We start from the raw sequence: 19,202 nt of genomic DNA, 5'->3' as shown, positions 1-19,202 counted from the left end.
AAGGCAATACAACAAAAAGGCAAAGAGAAAAAAAAAAGAACACGTCTCTGCCTTTTAAACGTGGAAATCGTGCCAACATCGCCAGAATGTGGCAGACTGGGTTGTGGTTGGTTGCAACAATGCCACCTGGGGGGAGTTTCACCAGGATACCAGGCAGGAAAGGATAAAATGGCACTCAGGCATAGGGATCAAAAGGGAGGAAGGACAGGGCTGGGGCTTACCACAGCAGCAGGGAAGCAAAAGAAGGAGAGGACCACAAACTAACCACCTGTAACACTGCACACCAACTCAAAAAGGGAGTTGGGCTGCCGCCTGGGGCCTACAGCACCTGTCTAACACAAAAAGAAAAGTTAAAATCATGCCATGAGTACATAAAATGTAAACTGATAGCCAAAAAGAAACAACAATGGTCACTTATTAAAACACATTCATCCACACACATGCACACCTGCGCCCCGAGGTATAACACGCCACGCCAGCCACCACCCGAGAGGGAGCACAGAGTGGAAGGAAGGGGCGTGGTGTGGCCACTCACCCGGTTATAAGCAGCAGACCGATGCCGCCCAGCAATCAGGGTGCCATAACCCTAGCATAGTGCCACACACTCTTTATATACAGTCTATGGGCTACACATACATCATGTGACATACTTCATTCTCCACAATCATCTATAATACACAACCAGCTGTCTATTTAAGCAGAGAAAATGTTCCCATTACTCCCTTTGCTTGCCCCACTGCTACATTGATATTGCTGTAGTACATGTGGATGCTGGGGTGGTGGAGGGGCTGAAGCAACTGGTAGTAATACTGCAGCAGCATTGCAAGCAAAGGGGTTGCTTAAATAGGCCGCCTAATAAGGTGGGTGTGTATAATAGATGATTATGGAGAATGAGGTATGTCACATGATGTGAGCAGCACAGCTCGAGTTGGCTGCCTGAACTACCTTGCAGGGTTTGCTCCATTTCTTTCACTGTTTAAAAATAAGTGATCTTTTACATCACATATAATTCCTGTAATATGATAGTAATTATGTGTTTGTATCAAGTAAAACTTTTAGGAATAGATATAGTTCTTCTTTCTTCTTCTTTGTTTGGTTTATTAGCGAGTGGCAACCAACATCAAGGTGCATTACCACCATCTACTGAGTTGTTGCACATTTCCTTGAGGTACTGCAATACCAGGTTGATCCGAGTGGATGGAGCAAGCACAGATATTGTCTGTGAAACCAAAGCCTAATACCAGGCTAAGTTCAATGAGTGATTACCTTTCATCTGCCTATATTACAGGCACAGTTGAGGGGTGGGGCTGCTTCTCATTTGCAGTTTCCTTTGATCATTCAATTCCTTTAACCTCCTCTCTTTGATTTCTTTGCCTTAATTACCTATAATGCTTTAATCCTTTTAAATCATCCTTTAGTCAAAAACAAAAAGGAAGTGAAGAATCAGTCTTTATAAACCAGCCATTTGGCAAAAACAAAAGATTCTTCACAAGACACTTTGGAAAACTCAGTGTGAACAGCCCAAAGAAAACCATTTTTGGCATACACATATTGATACAACAGCTGCAATGGAGACAACTCAGACACTGACTCTCCAATCTGGTAACCAATCAGCCATAAATGCTGAGACTGTCCGCCCATACTTCAATTCCTTTTTTATGAAGATCACTGCGGAGCAGTGGCGGCTGTTGAAGTCAAGCAAACCGGATGAAGCTACAACAATACTGTTGGCAGATCTCCTGCTGAACTTAATGATGACCGTTTCCAATGCCATTTCGAAGCGAAGTACCCACGTACCTGTGTCTCAGGAAAGGGTTCGGTCCATTCTGGGCGACACTGTCAATAACGCTTTTTCACCAGGCAACACAAAACGTTCTAGGAGTTTGGATCAACTCACAGAGCTGATTGTAGAGGAGGTGACAAAGACTGTCAACTCCATCTTGTCTGCAAGTTCAACCTCTGTGAGCTCTGGGATACCATCCCGCACCATTAATCCCAGTAAACTCCAGAAGATGATCTGTTATGCCTGCAAGGCGTTAAAGGCAGACAAAGAGATCAAACGCTTGTTCAAGAGTCAATCTCACAGGCAAAGTCATTCCATTTCCTCAGAAGAGCAGAGCACTACAGACCATTCTGTTCAGATGGCTAGGACCTCTTCAAGCTCCCAATCGTCACAAATCAGTTCCAAGTTGGGAATTTCCTCAGAGGGTTCACCAACCAGTAGTGTAGAAAGTGTAAAGAGGATTATCCAGGAAACAATCAACAATAGTTTGACTGATATCACAACGTTCTTTAATGAGTTCAATGAGAGTCTTAAGCTCAATGCTTTGATTTCTCCAGAGATATATGAGGCTTTAGATGAAATTATTGAGTCAATCCTTAAGGAAAGCAAAAAGGGGAGGGAATCTCAAGAGCCAAGCTCCTCAATCTGTAAAGGAATGCGGACAATCAATAGGCTTTTCATAAAGACTTTTGCATCAGCAGGGATGCTCCAAATACTGACACAGATCGCAAAGAAATTCAAGAAGGAGACTGAATTCAAAAGCGGGCTGGCAATAACCTCACTGATAGATAGTATTGATGCTGTGCTTCTGAAGCAGGACAAGCAGGGAGGTGGAAATGAAAGTTATGCTTTCCAAACACTGAAAAAGCCTACATCTGAAAAGGTTCTTGCATTCACAAAACAGCTTTCTGATCTCATCTATGTGCACATCATACCTGGAAAGAATGCAGAACTCAGTTCAAGTCCAGTGGCTGTTCCTAAGGCAAATAAGGGCATGTATGAAGACATACAGACCAGAGTGTTTTGTTTCCTGTCCTTGATAAGCTGGTGGGTGAATAACCAGGTTAACAGCCACACAGACAGGGTGACAGAGGCTTTAAATGCCATTGACTCAATGGAAACATCATCAGAGATCAGCAGCATTGAGGAGGACACACCGAGGCAGTCAATATCATCAGAGATCACCAGCAATAAGGAGAAAACAAAGAATCAGTCAACATCATCAGAGATCAGCAGCATTGAGGAGGACACACCGAGGCAGTCAATATCATCAGAGATCACCAGCAATGAGGAGAAAACAAAGAATCAGTCAACACCATCCTTGGTCAGCAGCGGGGGGAAGAACTCATCGAATCAGTCAACACCATCATTGGTCAGCAGTGGGGGGAAGAACTCTCCAAATCAGTCAATATCATCAGAGAATGTAAAGATGTTGGCAGCAGAAAGATATAAAATATATGTCAGTGTTCTCGTGGACCAGCTCATCACAAAAATCTATGATAATGCCAGGATGAGTAGGGTTGACATAAAGAACATAAGTCATCAACTGCTGGAGGGAATATGGGCGGAGGTCAAAGACAACTTAACTGTTAATCCACAAATGTTCAATGACCTTGACAAAGACATTTTCAAGGAGTTGTGTAAGAAGTGGAAACCTCAGAACATGCTGTTTGCCCTTCTTTTAAGGGAGCCAGAACTTCAGGAATCAATTCTCTCCTCTGTGAAAAGATGCCTTTGCAAAAAGCGTGGCCTCTTCTCCTCTTTTTCAAAGATCTTTTCCATGTTCAAGAGAAAAAAATAAAAGGTGGAACAGTGCACTAAGTCAGTGGATGCACCATGATGTTCGTTGCCACCTGCCAAAAGACTGAACAAGGAAAAAGTAGAAGAAGATGAAAAGACGAAAACTTGTCATACTGCTATGTTACTGTACTAGACCTTTTTGATCTACTTGTCTCTCTCCCAATCACCTGTTCCGCTAATTATAATTAGCTTTTTCTTTATACATTTTTTTGGGGGTTTTCTCCAGGTTCTCTGGTTTCCCTCGCACTTAGAAAGTGAATTAAAATGAGCTTTCAGTATTTACTCCATTGTGACTAAAGTTTTGTTGTGGGTTTTCTCCATGTGCTCTGGTTTCCTCCCATAGTCGTTAGAACATTTTAAAAGATTCAATATCTAATCAGTTTCTCTCAGTATCTATTTCACAGAAACTAATGCACAGTTGCAAGTTTAGTTTCTTCTTGAAAGGTCCAGTGTTTAGGTGAATGGGATCTATTGGCAGATATTTAATCATCACGATGTCTTCACTAGTTCGTTTCATCTAAATTGTATGAATTGTAGTTTTCTTTACCCCAGAAAAGGCCCTTTATATTTAAATACTTTATATTTAAATACTTAATTTACATGGAGGGGACCCTCTCTACGGAGGCCGTCATGTTTGTTACATTAGTCCAGACTGGACAAACTAAACACCTTTTGAGTTTTTATGACAACTGAAGCTACCACAGGTTCTTTTTCATGTTTGGAAGGAGAGGGTGAGGTGAGTGGTGTTCAGCTGCAACATGAAATTTCAACACTAGATATCACACAATTCTACACACTGTACCTTTAATTAATCAGCCATCATGTTTTAAAATGGTTGTGTCTCCACGTATACCTACCTCGGAAGAGACTTATTTTACAACCAGTGAGGATGTGCCTCAGGTTTTTTTTTTGGGTGAGGGAAGGACGTCATAGGTTACTCTAAGCAGGAAGCTAATCCTGCTTGCTTCCATTTCTCACAGGTCCTTCCAGCTGATCTTCCTTTTCTCTATGCTCCCCATTCCATTCACAGCCCGTTTTGCTTGAGTGACCGCCTTTGGACATCTTGCTGCCTCGTCCTGATGCCGGATTTCCAGGACTACCAATTTTCGCTTCTCTGAAGGAGTTGCCTTGTTCCACAGGGGTCTAATCTGACCTAGGCCCAAACCTCCTCTTCCCTGTTGAATGTGGCCCACAATGTCAGCATGGTAAGTGGCTTCTTTTGGTGTCCTTTTCCGTCCTGTTCCTCTACAAGACTTGAGATAGGCAGCTCAAGGATGTCATGTCCGATGTTGCTCAGACATCTTGGGACCACTCTCTCACACAAGAGTTTATCATTCTCTCCATGTTCTAGATAGTCAAGTTTGATCGTCTTCTTGACGCTCCGCCAGGGCCGTGACCGACTCCAGCTGGGTCGATCCGAGGACCTCACTAAACCATCCAATCGGTAGTAGCAACAGGGGGTGTGTACAAAGGGCAGGGACTTAATGAAGGCCAGCACATTCTCCATCCACTTATTCCTTGCAAAAATGATCCAGGTGCTTATGCAGGACTCAGTTCAGTCTTTATTATTCTGTCTGACATTTTGCAGCAAAACTAGACTGTGTACAGGGATTATTTTCTCTGTACCAGCTCTGTGCAGGTTTTTAAAAGAGGAAAACTATCCTGTTTTGTTTGCCTACAACTTTTTTAATTTATCTTAAGAGTTATCATGTATCATTGAAGTAAAACATTAATTTTTACTTTTGTACTTAAGTACATTTCAGAGCCTGTACTTCTACTTTTACCAGTCCTTTTTTACACAAGTATCTGTACTTATACTTTTACCTCTGCAAATACATATAAATGAAATAATGTTGAAACACTTCAGAAAATAACTGTATATTCATACAGGCATCAGGTGGCAATTGCATATAGTCTCTATATGAATCCATTCACAATGACACAATTTCTCTCGAGGGAAAATGAAGTGACTGAAATGATTTGAATATTTTACAACTGTAGACCATGGAACAATTGACAGTCTAAAATAAAAGATATCAAACTGAACATATTTATCTTTTAACATTCTTTAGATTAACATGATTCAAAGGTGACTTCATGTTCTATATTATCAACACTTTTATTATTTGATGCAGTGTTAACCTTTAAACTCGCAAATGTGAAGAACTCTGACACGAGTTTCAGAGAACAAACAATTTCAGATTAAATTCTCTCCATAATTCCACAGGCAGACACTGGTTATTTCATTGATTTACACTCACAAAGAGCCAATGAAATACATTGTTTATTTACAAGAAAACAAAACATGTTTTAGGTCTTTTTCAGAAAGGCACTTGATCAAATTCTTATTGCAAATTTTTCAGATTCAGGAAAATTTAATTTGGTAAAAGGCACATTTAAAAAAAACAAACAAGGAAAAGACATAGAGGGTGTAGACAAAAACAAACATGAACAGATAAACATTTTCAAATGAATCCCAGACAAAATGGCAATCATGACTCTATCCCAACACAGTGACGAAAAATTGTATTTCTAAAGAGGGTTTAAGAACATTAAAGGTGCAAGGAGTATTAAAGGGCCATTGCTCTTGGATAGATCAGCACATGTATGTGATATAATAGATTCTACTCATAATTTACAAAACCTCTGCTTTGTAAATGGAGAACGAGACGGTGTATAACATTTCAAGAGTGACAACTGAAAGGGCAGAAGAGACAAAGATACTAACAATATAGTAAGTAGACCTGCACCATAATCACAAGACAAAGGAAAGAAGGGGGAGCAGATGGTATAAGAAAAATGTTTTATAGTGATGGGTAAGAAAAGAATTGGTATTTAACAGTGAATTGCATTCGCCCTGTCAGAATTTCCTGATTTCTGAATTGCTGTTTGAACATAGAGCTGGATTTGGAAATATTCTCTGATTAAAATTGATCCTCATTTAAATGATCCGATCATCTCCTCTCCTGGAGCGAGGCGGAGTTCTCTCACACCCGTCACCAGGCGAAAAATAAGTTTCGTTTTTGGTGCTGCATTCAGGTGCTGTTGGTTGGGGGTGATTTCATTTATTGTTTTGGTTGTGTGTGTGTTTTTTTTGCTTATGTTTTATTTATTTAAAATGTTTTAATATTTTTTATTTCTAATTCAAATGTCAGACTGATATTCTCAAGATTTTAAAGTTCATTGCTCTTTGAAAGGGTTATTAATATGCTATTATATTATTATATCAGTGGTGTGAAATGGTTTCATTTATCGCAGTAATTTCTGGGACAATATATCATCCAACAAAATTTGTCATCGTGACAGGCCTACCTTAATATTTTTAATATTGCACAAAGTTACAATTTAAACATTTAGTTCTTTCATATCCAAGAAAAACTTGTATTACAAGGAAATATCCTTAACTGAATTGATATTGAATTGAATCTGGACCTTGTGAACCGGAATCGAATCGATTTGGGAAATCAGTGACAATACCCATCCCCACCTAGACAAAGTACGAAAGCCTTCCCTGTTCTGCACGCAGAGCATTTGTAGACTAATCATATGTGACAGTGGAAGCATGTTACTATTCTATTATTAGTATCATTGTTCTTAAAGTTTGTTTTTGTTAAGAATTATTGTATAGTTTTTTGTAGTGTTGGGTTAAATAAGTATCGTTGCTAGTAGTTGTTTTATTTTAATAGATATATAGCTAGCAAGCACAGCTACCTTAAGTATTTAGCATTTGACAGTTTACCAATGCTCACTCAGTATAAATAAACCTGGTAGTGCTATACTAAGAGTGGTTATAAGCAGTTTATTGATGTTTAATGTACTACTGTGTCCATTTTTTAACATTATAACTATACATACATAATTTGCACAAGCCTATCAGATGTGTGAGCAGCACTCGCACTATAATTTGACACATGGGCATTTTCATATTTCATTTCTTAACTATTTGTGAACTCTGTATTAGTCTCTGCTCTCATAGTCATCTATCTCATTGAAAGAGAATATTATTATTATACCACAGCTTGGTTGAATTTCTTATTGTGACATGTTCTTTAAAACGTGGAAAAACTGAAAATATGGGCCGAGGTCAAAGACATTAAATTAACTGTCAACCCACAAATAATCAAAGATCTTGCAAGACAAGGCCATTTTCAGGGAGTTGCGTTAGAAGTGGCCTTGTCCAGAGTTGCTATTGGTTTCCTTTCTCATAAAACAGTCAGAAATGTATTGCCTCCTCTTTGAAAAGTGGCCTGTACAAAAAGCCTGGCACCATCTCCAGCTTCTTTCCTCTTTGACAGCAAGCATCTCCACATTCTTCAGGAGTTGAAATATTGTTGAAGGACTGAAGATTGTCAGCAATCCAGGTAATGGTACGTAGTGAGTGTACGTGGGCGACTGGACATCTTTTTTAATCAAAAAACACCAAAATTTCACGCCACGCAATTGCCGGAAACTAAAAAAGTTTGCAATTTATTACAATCAGTGTATTAAGATTAGACCGACACAATTGAAGAAGAATAAATTAATTCCCTATGTGAATTCATCAAAGTACAAGGTGTATAAATGGCAAAAGAAATTTGACCAATAAATTCAAAATGGAGAATTTCCTGTTGGGTATAGCATACAGCTCCAGGAGGATTCTGCCTGAGAGAGATATCTCCTGAATTTCATACATCTAGGGCGAAGTTAAAGCAGGGGGCTTTGATTTTTAAACTGCGCAATTGAGACATTTTGCCATGCCAAATAACTTTAGACCCCTAAAATATATAATTGTTCGCACAGCGAGCATGTTTGGGCCATCTAATGTGCACCATTCTGTGCTCGGGCCCTAACTTATTAAACATCAATGTAAGATCACTAACACAAACACAGACACATAAAGCTAAACAAAACATATGTAAATCATTGTGTTTTTCCATTATGTTAAGATCATTTTGAGATGAGCTGTGCTGGTGTAATGAGATAACTGTGTGACAGCAGAAGAAAAATAGAGGGATAGGATTCAAGTCTGGTTTTTGACAGATTGACGAGAAAGTAGGAATAAAATAAAGGAGCATTTGATTTAAGGCACTGGACACACACCTGTTAGTATAATGAGACCACCCTGCCTTTCAACCACAGGACGCTCACTTTTCTGAGAGAGCAGAGGCCCCTAACAATGACAGTTTAGAGGTCACCAGACTACTAAAAATCCAAAGACAAACCTCACTGCATAGCAGAGTGTGACAAAAATAGCAGGATTGTAAAAATTCAGTACATTTTGCTGTTTGTTCCTTCAGAATGTGTTGGTCAGCGGGCTATGGTCGACATAAACAGACTCTTTACAGAACAAGTGCAGTGACAGAGCCGGTCAAGTTTTACTAACAGTTCCTCTCTCTTAGTTTCTTTTCTTTTTGCCACAATGGTCCTGCACATGGAATGTATGTAACCTGAGTGCGTGCACGTTTTCTCACAACTCAACTAAACTGCACCCATCCTGACTGGACAGCATCTTTACTGGAGCTGTGGAGGAGAGGTGGTGGAAGATGAGAGTGATAATGAGTGAGGAATATCTCAAAAACAGTCACGTAAAAGTGATACATGTTGAGCAAATGGCTGGGATGTATTACTACATAAGAAAAAGATGCTGAAAAACTTACTTGGAACCTGCAGATGTGAAATCCCCCCAACCGTCCGAGCTGGGCTGGGCTGCAGGGATGGGGGAACCAAAGTCTAATAGAGAGGCTATATTTGAGGAAAAAACAATAATGTAGAGTATGAATGATGTTTACATCCTGTAATGATTTTTTAAAAATGTATCTAATAGAAGAGCAGGGTGATCACCAGTGTTAGTCTCAACAGCTGGGACTGTCTGCTGTCCTCCAGGAGGTTGCATGGTGCTTCCAGCCTTTGCGCCTGGTGGAGGTGGGAGCAGGCCCCCAACCATTTGCCTAGGTTTGACACCACCTGCATCCTTTTTCTTAATGTTCTGTGGTAGACAGAGTTACAACCGTTTCTAAAACTTCAAATCATAATTTATTTGTTCAATATTGTTGTCATTGGTGTCATCTCCTTCGATCTGTGACGTCTGGGTAACATGCTCACCCCAATGCTGATCTTGATTGTCTGTCCCTCTTTGAAGCTCAGGTCCAGCTTAGGTGCTGCGCTCTCAGAAGCTTCCAGTTTTGCGAGCTCACCCTCTTGCTTCACCCATCTTTAGAAATGGGGTTTGGAAGCATAGCAGTTATTACTGGAAATATCTTTTGGTCAAGTTAAACTTTAAGTTGGTACTTCAGAATGCAATGGGGATGGTGAAGACAACAAATTGTAGATCAATGGTTAAACATTTTAACAATCGTACTAGAGAGTTTTAAAATATTGTCACGTTGCTTGCTATTGACATAGTTTCACAAATACTGTAAATGTATTTTCATTTTTAAATAAAAAATAATAATATCCACTCACACAAGGTTAAATGTTAGAAATTAAATACACATTTAGACAAAAACAGTAGTACAAAGATGAGTCTAGAAAAATTAAGCTGGTCAAATAGACTTGATCAGTCATAGGTCGTACGTGTAAATACACATTAGGTGCAAAAAAACACATGCAACAGGCAGTAACTTACTTAAAATGGTCTTGTAAAGCAACATTGAAGTCAAATGAGTCTCCACGATCAGCAAAGCCCAGACCAATAAAAGCATGACGTCCTTCAATCAAAGTAATTGTAAAGACAAAAAAGTAAACTTTAGGTGATGCAAACTAACTTTACATCACATAAACAAATATGTTCGTATGATAGTTACACAATAGACGTATACTAACATATACTTTTTATGTGACACTTTCCAACTCCAACATGAGACAGTTGGAGAAATGGAGAACCAGGCCAAGTTTAACAATTTGTATGTCACCATGATGGTGATCAATGATGGAAATTATTTTAATCATTTAGGGCCACATTAATGAACTATTTAACAGCAACCATACAATCAAAGATTGTGATATCTGGATGTGGAAAAATATTCTTAGAAAGTCTGACAAGAGTTTGTCGTATTTACAGGCTTGTTTTTCATTCTGTTGTTTACGTACATGTGATATTCAATTTAAGAGACAACAAGCACAGTACAGCTACCTGCTTTATTTGATATACTTAATATTTCCTATTTAAAAAAGATTTACAAAATATGAGCTGTATAATATCATCTATAATCAGGGTCGTCATACATTAAGACCAATAGGGTAATTAGTTTACATACTGCGACATTTTACATATGAAACATTCTCATTTAATTATTATCCTGTTGAAAAAGTCTTACCATTGCCATCCTCTATCCGTATCACAAAATACCTGCTGGAGTCGGTGACTGCTTCAACTACACAACCTGGATACTGGTCGACTGGAGCTTGTGCAAACAGCTCTCCTGCAAAGAACAAATTGTGCCTTAGGGGTATTTTCTGTGGTAAATAATGAAATAAAAAGGCTGTTTCACAGGAACTTTGATCACATAGTCACTAATGCATGGCACTGTCTTCAGCGTTACTGTTAAACAAGCAAGATAGAGAATCTGCCGTCATGACAAACACACAACACAAACACATTTTTTTCCCGCTGTGCTTGTGTGTCATCTTCCTGAAGGATAAACACACAGTTTGTGATAAATGTGGGAGGATGTTAAAATATGAAGGTTTATCCCATGGATTAATGAAATTGTGAGTAAAGCCAGATGCTTTCACATAATCTTCCACTTTTTGTTGATATAAATAATTTGTTTCTACGGGAAAATCTTACCAGTCACTTGTGGCTTTGAATAGCTTTCTATTCAATTAATCCGTAAAAAATATGGCAGCTGCTATAGAGACGACCCACTCAATGTAAATATAAAGGGCTCATTCTAGGGTAAAGAAAACAATAATTTAGATGACTACACACTAGTGAAAACGTCAGGATTATTTTTTATCCAATTTATAATAAGAAACATCCCTTCCACCTAAATCTTACACACTGGGCCTTTAATCGCCCTCATGTGCAACCTAAAGATGATCTAACAAGGTCTAATGTATATTCAGTGCTGATGAGCAGATCAGGGTCATGTGTATTAGAAATGTCATCAACACACCCACATGCTCACTGTGAGTTTTCCAGATATTTACTGCTGTAATCTCACATGAGACTCACTGACATTTACCTGGGGCTGGAAGGAAAAGAGCTTATATAAGTCAAGCAAAGGGTTTCATAAAGGAGTTGATTGTGAACCATGAATACATTATGAACTCAATGAGATGCATGCAGAAAACCTCACATGTAGTTTGTAAGCAGATGTGTTTACATTTTTGTACCTGTGTTTTTGTCTTCTAACTTTATGAAAGCCATCTTGCCTTTCGCAGTGATTTTCAGTCTACCACTCCATGCAGGTTCATCCAGCTTCCAGTCAGCAGCACTACAAAAACACAGAAAACACCCATCTGGATAAGAAAGCGGTTTGTGTAATAGTCAATCACAAGAACAGCTGACACAATCACAACTTTCATGTGGGGAACTGCTGCTTTGCACAGCAGGAGGAAGCGAAATTGAAAGTTTTTGTACGACTAAGATCAGACATTAAGGGAAACTTAGTGCTTTTGTTCTACGGCCAAATGAATAAAAGCAAAGTTGGCACCAAATAATTACTCACACATAGAACTGATCTTTAGAACAACCTTCTGAATTTATATTTATGTTCAAAGATAAGCACGGCATCGCTTCTTCTTAAAACTTCACATTGTGTCACAATCTGCATGGAGAACTTCTCTCCTGTCTTTTGGAGTGTTGTCTGTCACTCCTCACACAAACACAAAGTAAACTTCAAGTACTGATGTGTACTAGTCATTTATGATTAGTGTTGGTGTTCATTGTTAACATGTAAAGTGAGCGCAGGTCAGCGGGGGAGTGAGGAGGGAGATCAGCAGCAGGGTAATACGGCACAGTACTAGTATACCAGGTCCACGATGTGTGTCTGCCCTGATCCTGAAGTAGGGGCGTCCATAATGAACATAGCAGAAACCCTGCTGTAGTGTCCTGGCATTTAGTCGAGTATAAAGCCCAATTTTTATTTGTCGAAATACCATAACAATGTCGTTATACCAGAAACCTCACACCGCAGAAGCCCAGCAGATAGGTTGCCTGTGTGACCAACAGAGAACCGTGGCAAACAGCAGAACCACAGCGCAGTCACACGCCACTCACGCAGACAGTTTGACAAGGGCGTCATAAGGCAAAACAGAACGCAGGATAATTATCGTTTTATGTGGATTGCTTTGTTTCCAAAATCGTTGGAAGCAATAATCTGAATTGAAATTAAGTTAATCACCCAGCCCTGGTGCCAATGACGTCATTTGGTGCCAGACTCTGCACAGTGGTGATACACACTCGGTTTCAGCTGTGTTTTGAAATGTTTGTGTTTTTTTCGCAGTTCCATCCACTGACATGGAGAAAGAGGGATCTGTGAACTATACCGTACTCGACCACCAAGGGGCGGTCGTGGCGTTTTGGCTTCGTTTTTTGGGGAACTGTCATGTCGTCCATCTTTATATACGATCTGGTTTGATAAACACAAAAGGTAAAACACAGAGCGTCTCTAGAAAACAAGGCTGGAAGATGAAGACAGACCGTCAGTGTTGATACTTAGTGCGAAGGTCTAATGTACTTTAAACCAAATGAAGGACAGAAACGACATGGGGCCCCCTTGTGGTGGTGTTTTGCACGAGCTCAGCTATTTAGAACTTTTCATATTATTATAAACAAAGTCCCTCGCGTCTTTCACAGGCAGCTCGTGTTGACCGTTTTTCACGACCGTAAGTTCGAGTCTCCGGTGAGCTGTTCGTCGGTGGAGGTGTCCGGTTTCCGTGTGCAGATGGAGCGGAGGGTTTCGTTGAGAACAGCGGGAACTTCTTGGCCGCAAACCTGCACAACAACCACGTGCATCCATCTAAATACTGCGTGGTGTAGTGTACGGACTTTGTGGGCTTTTCAGCGTCGACGACATTTATCGGGGAAACGGGAGCAAAGAGACAAAACACCAGCCAAACGATTCTGTCCGATAATGGGTGTATTTCCGTTTAAGTTCGCTTCGCTGACCGACACTTGTCTGTCACAAACGTAAGCGCCCTCTGACGTCAACTTACCGATATCCCCGGTTAGAGGCGCGCGGCGGGATCCGGTAAACGTGGACCTCGGGCTTGACGCAGAGCATGGACTCATAAGAGTTGTCTTCTGCCATTTTGTAAAGTTTCACTAACTAGAAAACAACTTCCGACTTTCAATGGACACGGCTGGGGGCTGGAGCTGCACCACAGGACAAGCCACCACAGCGCCGCCCCTGGTCGGGGTTGGCGCAGCGCATGTTTTTTATGTAAAAAAACGAAATATGGATATCCACAAAGCCAGGTTTATAACCAAATGAATGCATAACATATCATTTAGCTGACGGTTTTTTCCTCAAGTGACATAATAAATGCAAACATAAAGATGCATACCTAACTCCAACAGGTTCCCAACTGATGATGTGTCCCTAACTTCCACTGGTGGTCGCCAACAGTTGCTGGTGATCCTTGACATCTGCTGCTTGATAGCAATTTGTTCATCAGTATAGTTCTGAGGACCTTCAAATGAAGAAGAGATATTCACCATCTTGTCTTGTTTTTTAATATCACCAGTACAATTTCAAATTCACAGGGTCATCCTAGTTTTAGGTTTGTAGCTTTGTAGAGTTTGCAAAGGTCTTGAATGGTGTGCGAGCCTGCAAGATCTTGATAAATTAAAAAAAGGTTTATCAACATGTAGCACAGGACCCAATGACTACAACATGTAAAAGTTGTCAATTGACATACTTTTGTATGGCTTATTCTTGAATTTTTTTTAAAGGCACTGAAGACACAATCAATTGTGCCATTACTAAACACAAGTAACGAAAAATACAGGGTTGTAAATGATTTTGTTTACAATTTACCTGAATGACTAAACTGTAATTATCTTGCCGTTGTGAGAATAACCATCCTTTAATCAATGTATTTATATTTGCCACAATTAGTTTATTCCTGTGTCAAAATAAATCATTTAGAAATAACATGTGGTTTGAGTTCATATGACATTCTGCTAAAGAACCAGTCTAATGAAACATAAAACATACACCAAGTTCTCTTTTTGAAGTATGTGTATTAAAGGGTATTGAAATGTCATTTGCATTTTTTCAAATTTGGAAATTCTAATGACATCAAAATCAGCCACAAACCCAACAGGTGGCTGAATGACTGAAACAAAGCAACATGGGTAAATCGCATAGGTACAGGATAACATTTTCTTTACTTTCTCAATTTGAAATTATTACAAATTCTTGTTTTTCAGCAATTGAACCAGATCCCTGGTCAAAGTTATTATGGGCATCCATAGACATCAGTAACAACCTTGCATGTCACTCATCCGGACAATGGATGTCATCTCATAACATAAATACTGAGATCCAACATTCTGCCAACTTTACTTTCTTATTTGATCCATAGCACATTTGCTCACAAAAGCAAGATGTTAAACAATGAATTCACCAGAAAATATTTGGACAAAGTGGTTTTGTATGAATCTAAAACTATAGCTTGGTGCAGCTTTAAACTTCACCTCAATTACATTGGATTTCACAGAATAATTACCTTATCATGTGTGCATAAAAAGAAAGATTAACTAGCACCAACAATTGAAAAGTGTATCCAGGGTAACTGTTATTTAAGGCAAAGTATCAAAAGGTTCTAAAATGAACTGCAAGTTCATACAGTGAACATCTTAATAACTCATTATTTGATTGCATTATTGAATTCATGGTTTGCAAACTTTTCTTCAATTGGTTGCAAACATGCAGACAATGTTGTAAAACCCTGGTGTGTACAAAAAACACAGGTCACAGAAAAACATTCAGTAAAACCAGGCAGTGGAATATGGATTCATTCTGGAGGAGACAGATTAAAAGATGTATGTTTGTATAATTTTCATAATTTAAATCACACATTTCTCTGACCCTGATTGAAGGAGGATTATTGGGAGTTTATGTCATCTTCCTCCTTGTTGAGTATTTAAGTTGTTTGTTTCTGAACAACTGTCAGCCAAGATAACAATTTGTCAGTAAACTGCCACCTGTGAAAAATAAGCCTCAAGTCTTCTTTGCTAAACAGATGAATTGCAGTTGATTTTAAGATCTAACATCTGTAGAAAGAGTAGGAAAAAAGGCTATAACCAATTTGAATCAGTGAGGCAACACAAACAGGGACACTGATGCATAACCACTTAAGATTTCAATACAGGGATAGGTCTGACTTTTTCCAATTTGACGACTTTAATAATGATACCACCAGCGAGGTTTCCTACACAGGCTACATCATCTATTCTGTTACACACTATGGATGTCCTGATTTAATCCTACTATTACTCAGGAAAAAAATGCAAACTAACCAAACAATGTAAACTGATTAAAACAAAAAAAAAACAGCACAGGCAATTTGTCAATATGTAAAAACAAACAAAAAGTAATAATCTAGGGAAAAATTTCAGGAATATTATTGCTTGAACAAGCTTAGATTTAGTGACACTCTGTCCTTCTGATGTATAATCTTTGGCCACAGGCTGTGAGCCCACTGGGCATTTCTTTAATAGCCACCAGTGCCAAAGACAGGCCTGTGGATTGTGGAAAGTGCTGGTCTGGGCCACTACAGTATTGAAACACACTTTTGAGCACAGAGCACTTTTACGCAAAAAGCTGAATCATTACGAATTTCTGTCAACTCGTACTCAAGGTGCTGAACACACAGCAAACCCTCGGCACTGTGAAGCACTTAATTTTCACTGAATCAAGCTTCCCAGTGGACACCCAGCCATGATCCACAATCCACCAGTGACACGGCCAGCTCGTTCATTTTCATGTCTCCAGGGAATTCCCATAGATTCACAAGCTCTCTTTATTATCCCTGAAGAGACAGATGCCTGATGCCCTGGCACTCTGCCGGCCGATCAGACCTAAAATCATAGGGCACCTCATGGTACATCGAAGTATCACAGTGTGTAGGGATGTGAGGCAAAAACCTGTTCAGCGTGGAACATAGGAGGTTTCGGATCTTTGGCTGATCTCTGCCAGCCCCTTGCAATGTTCCACAGAGGGAAAAGACAAGGTGAAAGGCAAAGACCATGCCTGTAAGCAGAGTAGAGAGAGGGTGGAGAAGTTCGTCACAATCCATGCTACGTCTTCATATTTGTAACATCTGTCAAATTTTATGTCGTTCCACCACTCTGCTCTTCATACCACACCCTTTGCAGCCTCTCAGAGAGACAGACGTTTCCTTGCAGCAGGTAGCTTCAGTTTATCTGCAGAGTCGAAAGCCTGAGGTGCCATCTGGGCCAGTGGGCTGGCGGACCACTTGATTGTGTGGAGGAACTGGTTCTGATGGTTGCTGCGCAGTCAAACGAGCTGGCCTAGTCAAATGAGGAGACATTTGGAGTAAATTTAATTTGTTCTCCACAAATATTAATATATGTTCTTCCCAACTTTGACAAATGTTGGTTTTCCTACCTGTCGTGGCATGGATTATCCTGAGGCATTTCATCTGAAGAAGCACTACCTAAAATCCTTTTCCTGGCTTCTGCATATTCTGCCTCCCTCTGGGCCAAAGACTTCATCTGCTGGGAGGGACGGGATGAGGACGCTGCAACGGCACCGTTATTTGTAGGACGCTTTAAGATTCTGATTTGTGGGGGGGGTGCTGCCGGCAGAGAGTCATCTTGAATAACCATTGCAGTTTGCACAAGTGAAACACTTGAGCCCAAGCTGGACTTCCTGCACAGGCAAAAAAAAGTGTTAGAGGAATACAAATAGAGAAAAAATTGCATGAATATATTCACATCATATTTCAAAGATTTCAGACACATTTTCTTTGCTCTGTTGACTTACTTTGCTTCCTGATTTATTTTCAGTTTAGCTTCAAGCCTTCTCTCTATTTCCTGAGGACAAAGACAAAAAAAAAATTACAATTTTTTTATTACTGCTCAACAAGTACATTTTCTGTCTCATCGCTCTGTGTAGCAAACCTGTTTACGAGATCAATACGTCTGAGAAAGCACACTCAATTACTATAGCCCATTAATCCCTCTCTATGGTGAGGGATCTGTTTAATCTCTTGACACATGGATGATCCACAGTAGATGATGCATCTACAGAACACTCAGCAATTCCACATGGGTGGCGTCACATAGATCTAATTACACTTATTGATACACTGATTTGTTTTTCGTTGCATCTGTGCCTCTATCTCAATGTTTTGTTGGGATATATTCCATATAACAAAATTAGACTATGGCTTTTTAAAGTACACTGTAAACTTTAATTTGGTTTATTTCTGTTGTAAGCTAAATGGAAGGCTGGGGTTAACACATTTAAAATCTAAATATTTTCCTAATACACTGAAGAAGTAATTCATATACAGTATGATCTCAAAGTCACACCACATGAATTTGATCACTCGTCAGTGCTGTAATCTGTGCTACTGTTGGATTTGCTACAGGGAGGTCCTGCTTAAATTTCTGCCACACTTTAAAGAGTTTTTATTGAGTCAACTTTGTTTTTTATTACTTTTAGAGATTTGATGCATTTTTACTTGTGAAATACTTAGTAACCATGATTTGAGAAGTGCTATGAAAGTAAAATGTATTAATATAGAATATAAGTATAGTAATCTCACTTGTGTGATGGTAAATTAGCTGACTTTAAGAATACAAATAACATATATATCATCCTGGGCCAGCTATAAATTGAATTTTTAAGTGAAACCACAATTTATTGGTCCACCCCCACTTTCACCGACAAACACATGCAAGAAAACCCAGCTAGGTCTCTCAGATTAGTCCCCCTAAACCAGATTTACTACACCTCAATGATGTTGTAATGATTCACCACAGTGTAGCCTGTCATTTCCGCAATGGGCGGGTGTAAACACTACGTCCACTGTGGAAGAAAAGTATATTGTGTAAAAAAAAAAACGAGCTTTCTTTGTGATCACCACTCGGGTTTTACTACAGATTATAATACAAATGATTTGATCGAGAATCTAAAACGTCATGAACGCTGGCTAAGTCCCACGACGCTATGGGACGGTGAGGCCTGCAGACTGGAGCCAGGAGAAAGATGCTGTTTTCTTTGACTGATAATAAAAATGACCCATCGTATCTTCGATCATCTCTGAGTGACTGTCGAAGTGAACCCAAGTTACCAGCTGGTTTGTGTAGCACGACATGTGTACGTGTTTCTCACCCCGCTGTCCGCTGCCTCTTCCCAGCTCTCTGCAACCTCATCATCCTCCATTTTTATTAACCGGACCGCTGGCTGGTTACCTCTTGAAAACGAGTTCCCATCCGCGCCTAGGGCGAGGGACGGAGAGCGGCGTCTGCACCGGACCGCGGGAGCTCGAGCCGGCGGGCTTCAGTGGCCAGGTGAGGGCGGAAGAAGGAGATTCACAGATGTTTCCCAGGCCGCGTGTTAGCCTGTTAGCTTGTTAGCTTAGCACTCCACTGGGGACACCTCCTCCAATGGGCGCCTGCGACTTTAAATCTGGCGTCACGCCCCCCGCCCCACTT

The 19,202-nt window shown here is 39.9% G+C and overlaps 2 protein-coding genes across 2 annotated transcripts; both read right to left on the bottom strand.

Annotated features, from left to right (window-relative positions):
• Window positions 1-8,023: 8,023 nt before the first annotated feature.
• necap2 (NECAP endocytosis associated 2) lies at window positions 8,024-13,913 on the bottom strand. Its single transcript, XM_020101687.2, has 8 exons — window positions 13,724-13,913; window positions 11,900-12,000; window positions 10,879-10,983; window positions 10,188-10,269; window positions 9,665-9,773; window positions 9,404-9,548; window positions 9,220-9,304; window positions 8,024-9,082 (listed from the first exon to the last, which is right to left on the bottom strand). Exons 1-8 carry the CDS (start codon window positions 13,816-13,818, stop codon window positions 9,037-9,039), a joined length of 768 nt encoding a protein of 255 aa, XP_019957246.1. The 5' UTR covers window positions 13,819-13,913; the 3' UTR covers window positions 8,024-9,036.
• Window positions 13,914-14,733: 820 nt separating this feature from the next.
• On the bottom strand, window positions 14,734-19,178 carry LOC109638566 (SUZ RNA-binding domain-containing-like). Its single transcript, XM_020101600.2, has 4 exons — window positions 18,880-19,178; window positions 17,524-17,573; window positions 17,146-17,409; window positions 14,734-17,048 (listed from the first exon to the last, which is right to left on the bottom strand). The coding sequence occupies exons 1-4, from the start codon at window positions 18,928-18,930 to the stop codon at window positions 16,937-16,939; spliced, it is 477 nt and encodes a 158-aa protein (XP_019957159.1). The 5' UTR covers window positions 18,931-19,178; the 3' UTR covers window positions 14,734-16,936.
• Between the last annotated feature and the right edge of the window lie 24 nt (window positions 19,179-19,202).

The sequence above is a fragment of the Paralichthys olivaceus genome, chromosome 2 (assembly GCF_024713975.1).
Source record: "Paralichthys olivaceus isolate ysfri-2021 chromosome 2, ASM2471397v2, whole genome shotgun sequence".
Taxonomy (NCBI): Eukaryota; Metazoa; Chordata; class Actinopteri; order Pleuronectiformes; family Paralichthyidae; genus Paralichthys; species Paralichthys olivaceus.
Note: the sequence above shows the minus strand (reverse complement) of the source record. Positions and strands in the feature narration are given on the sequence as shown.

What these genes read in the sequence shown, in the direction of transcription:
- necap2 (XM_020101687.2), bottom strand. Translation starts at nt 13,818, where the DNA reads ATGGCAGAAGACAACTCTTATGAGTCCATGCTCTGCGTCAAGCCCGAG. An exon ending in CAATCAAGATCAGCATTGGG is followed by an intron (nt 9,549 to 9,664) that starts GTGAGCATGTTA and finishes TGTCTACCACAG; the next exon opens with AACATTAAGAAAAAGGATGC. An exon ending in AGCTGTTGAGACTAACACTG is followed by an intron (nt 9,305 to 9,403) that starts GTGATCACCCTG and finishes CCTCAAATATAG; the next exon opens with CCTCTCTATTAGACTTTGGT.
- LOC109638566 (XM_020101600.2), bottom strand. Translation starts at nt 18,930, where the DNA reads ATGGAGGATGATGAGGTTGCAGAGAGCTGGGAAGAGGCAGCGGACAGC. An exon ending in AAGAGGCAGCGGACAGCGGG is followed by an intron (nt 17,574 to 18,879) that starts GTGAGAAACACG and finishes CTTTGTCCTCAG; the next exon opens with GAAATAGAGAGAAGGCTTGA. An exon ending in AAAATAAATCAGGAAGCAAA is followed by an intron (nt 17,410 to 17,523) that starts GTAAGTCAACAG and finishes TTGCCTGTGCAG; the next exon opens with GAAGTCCAGCTTGGGCTCAA.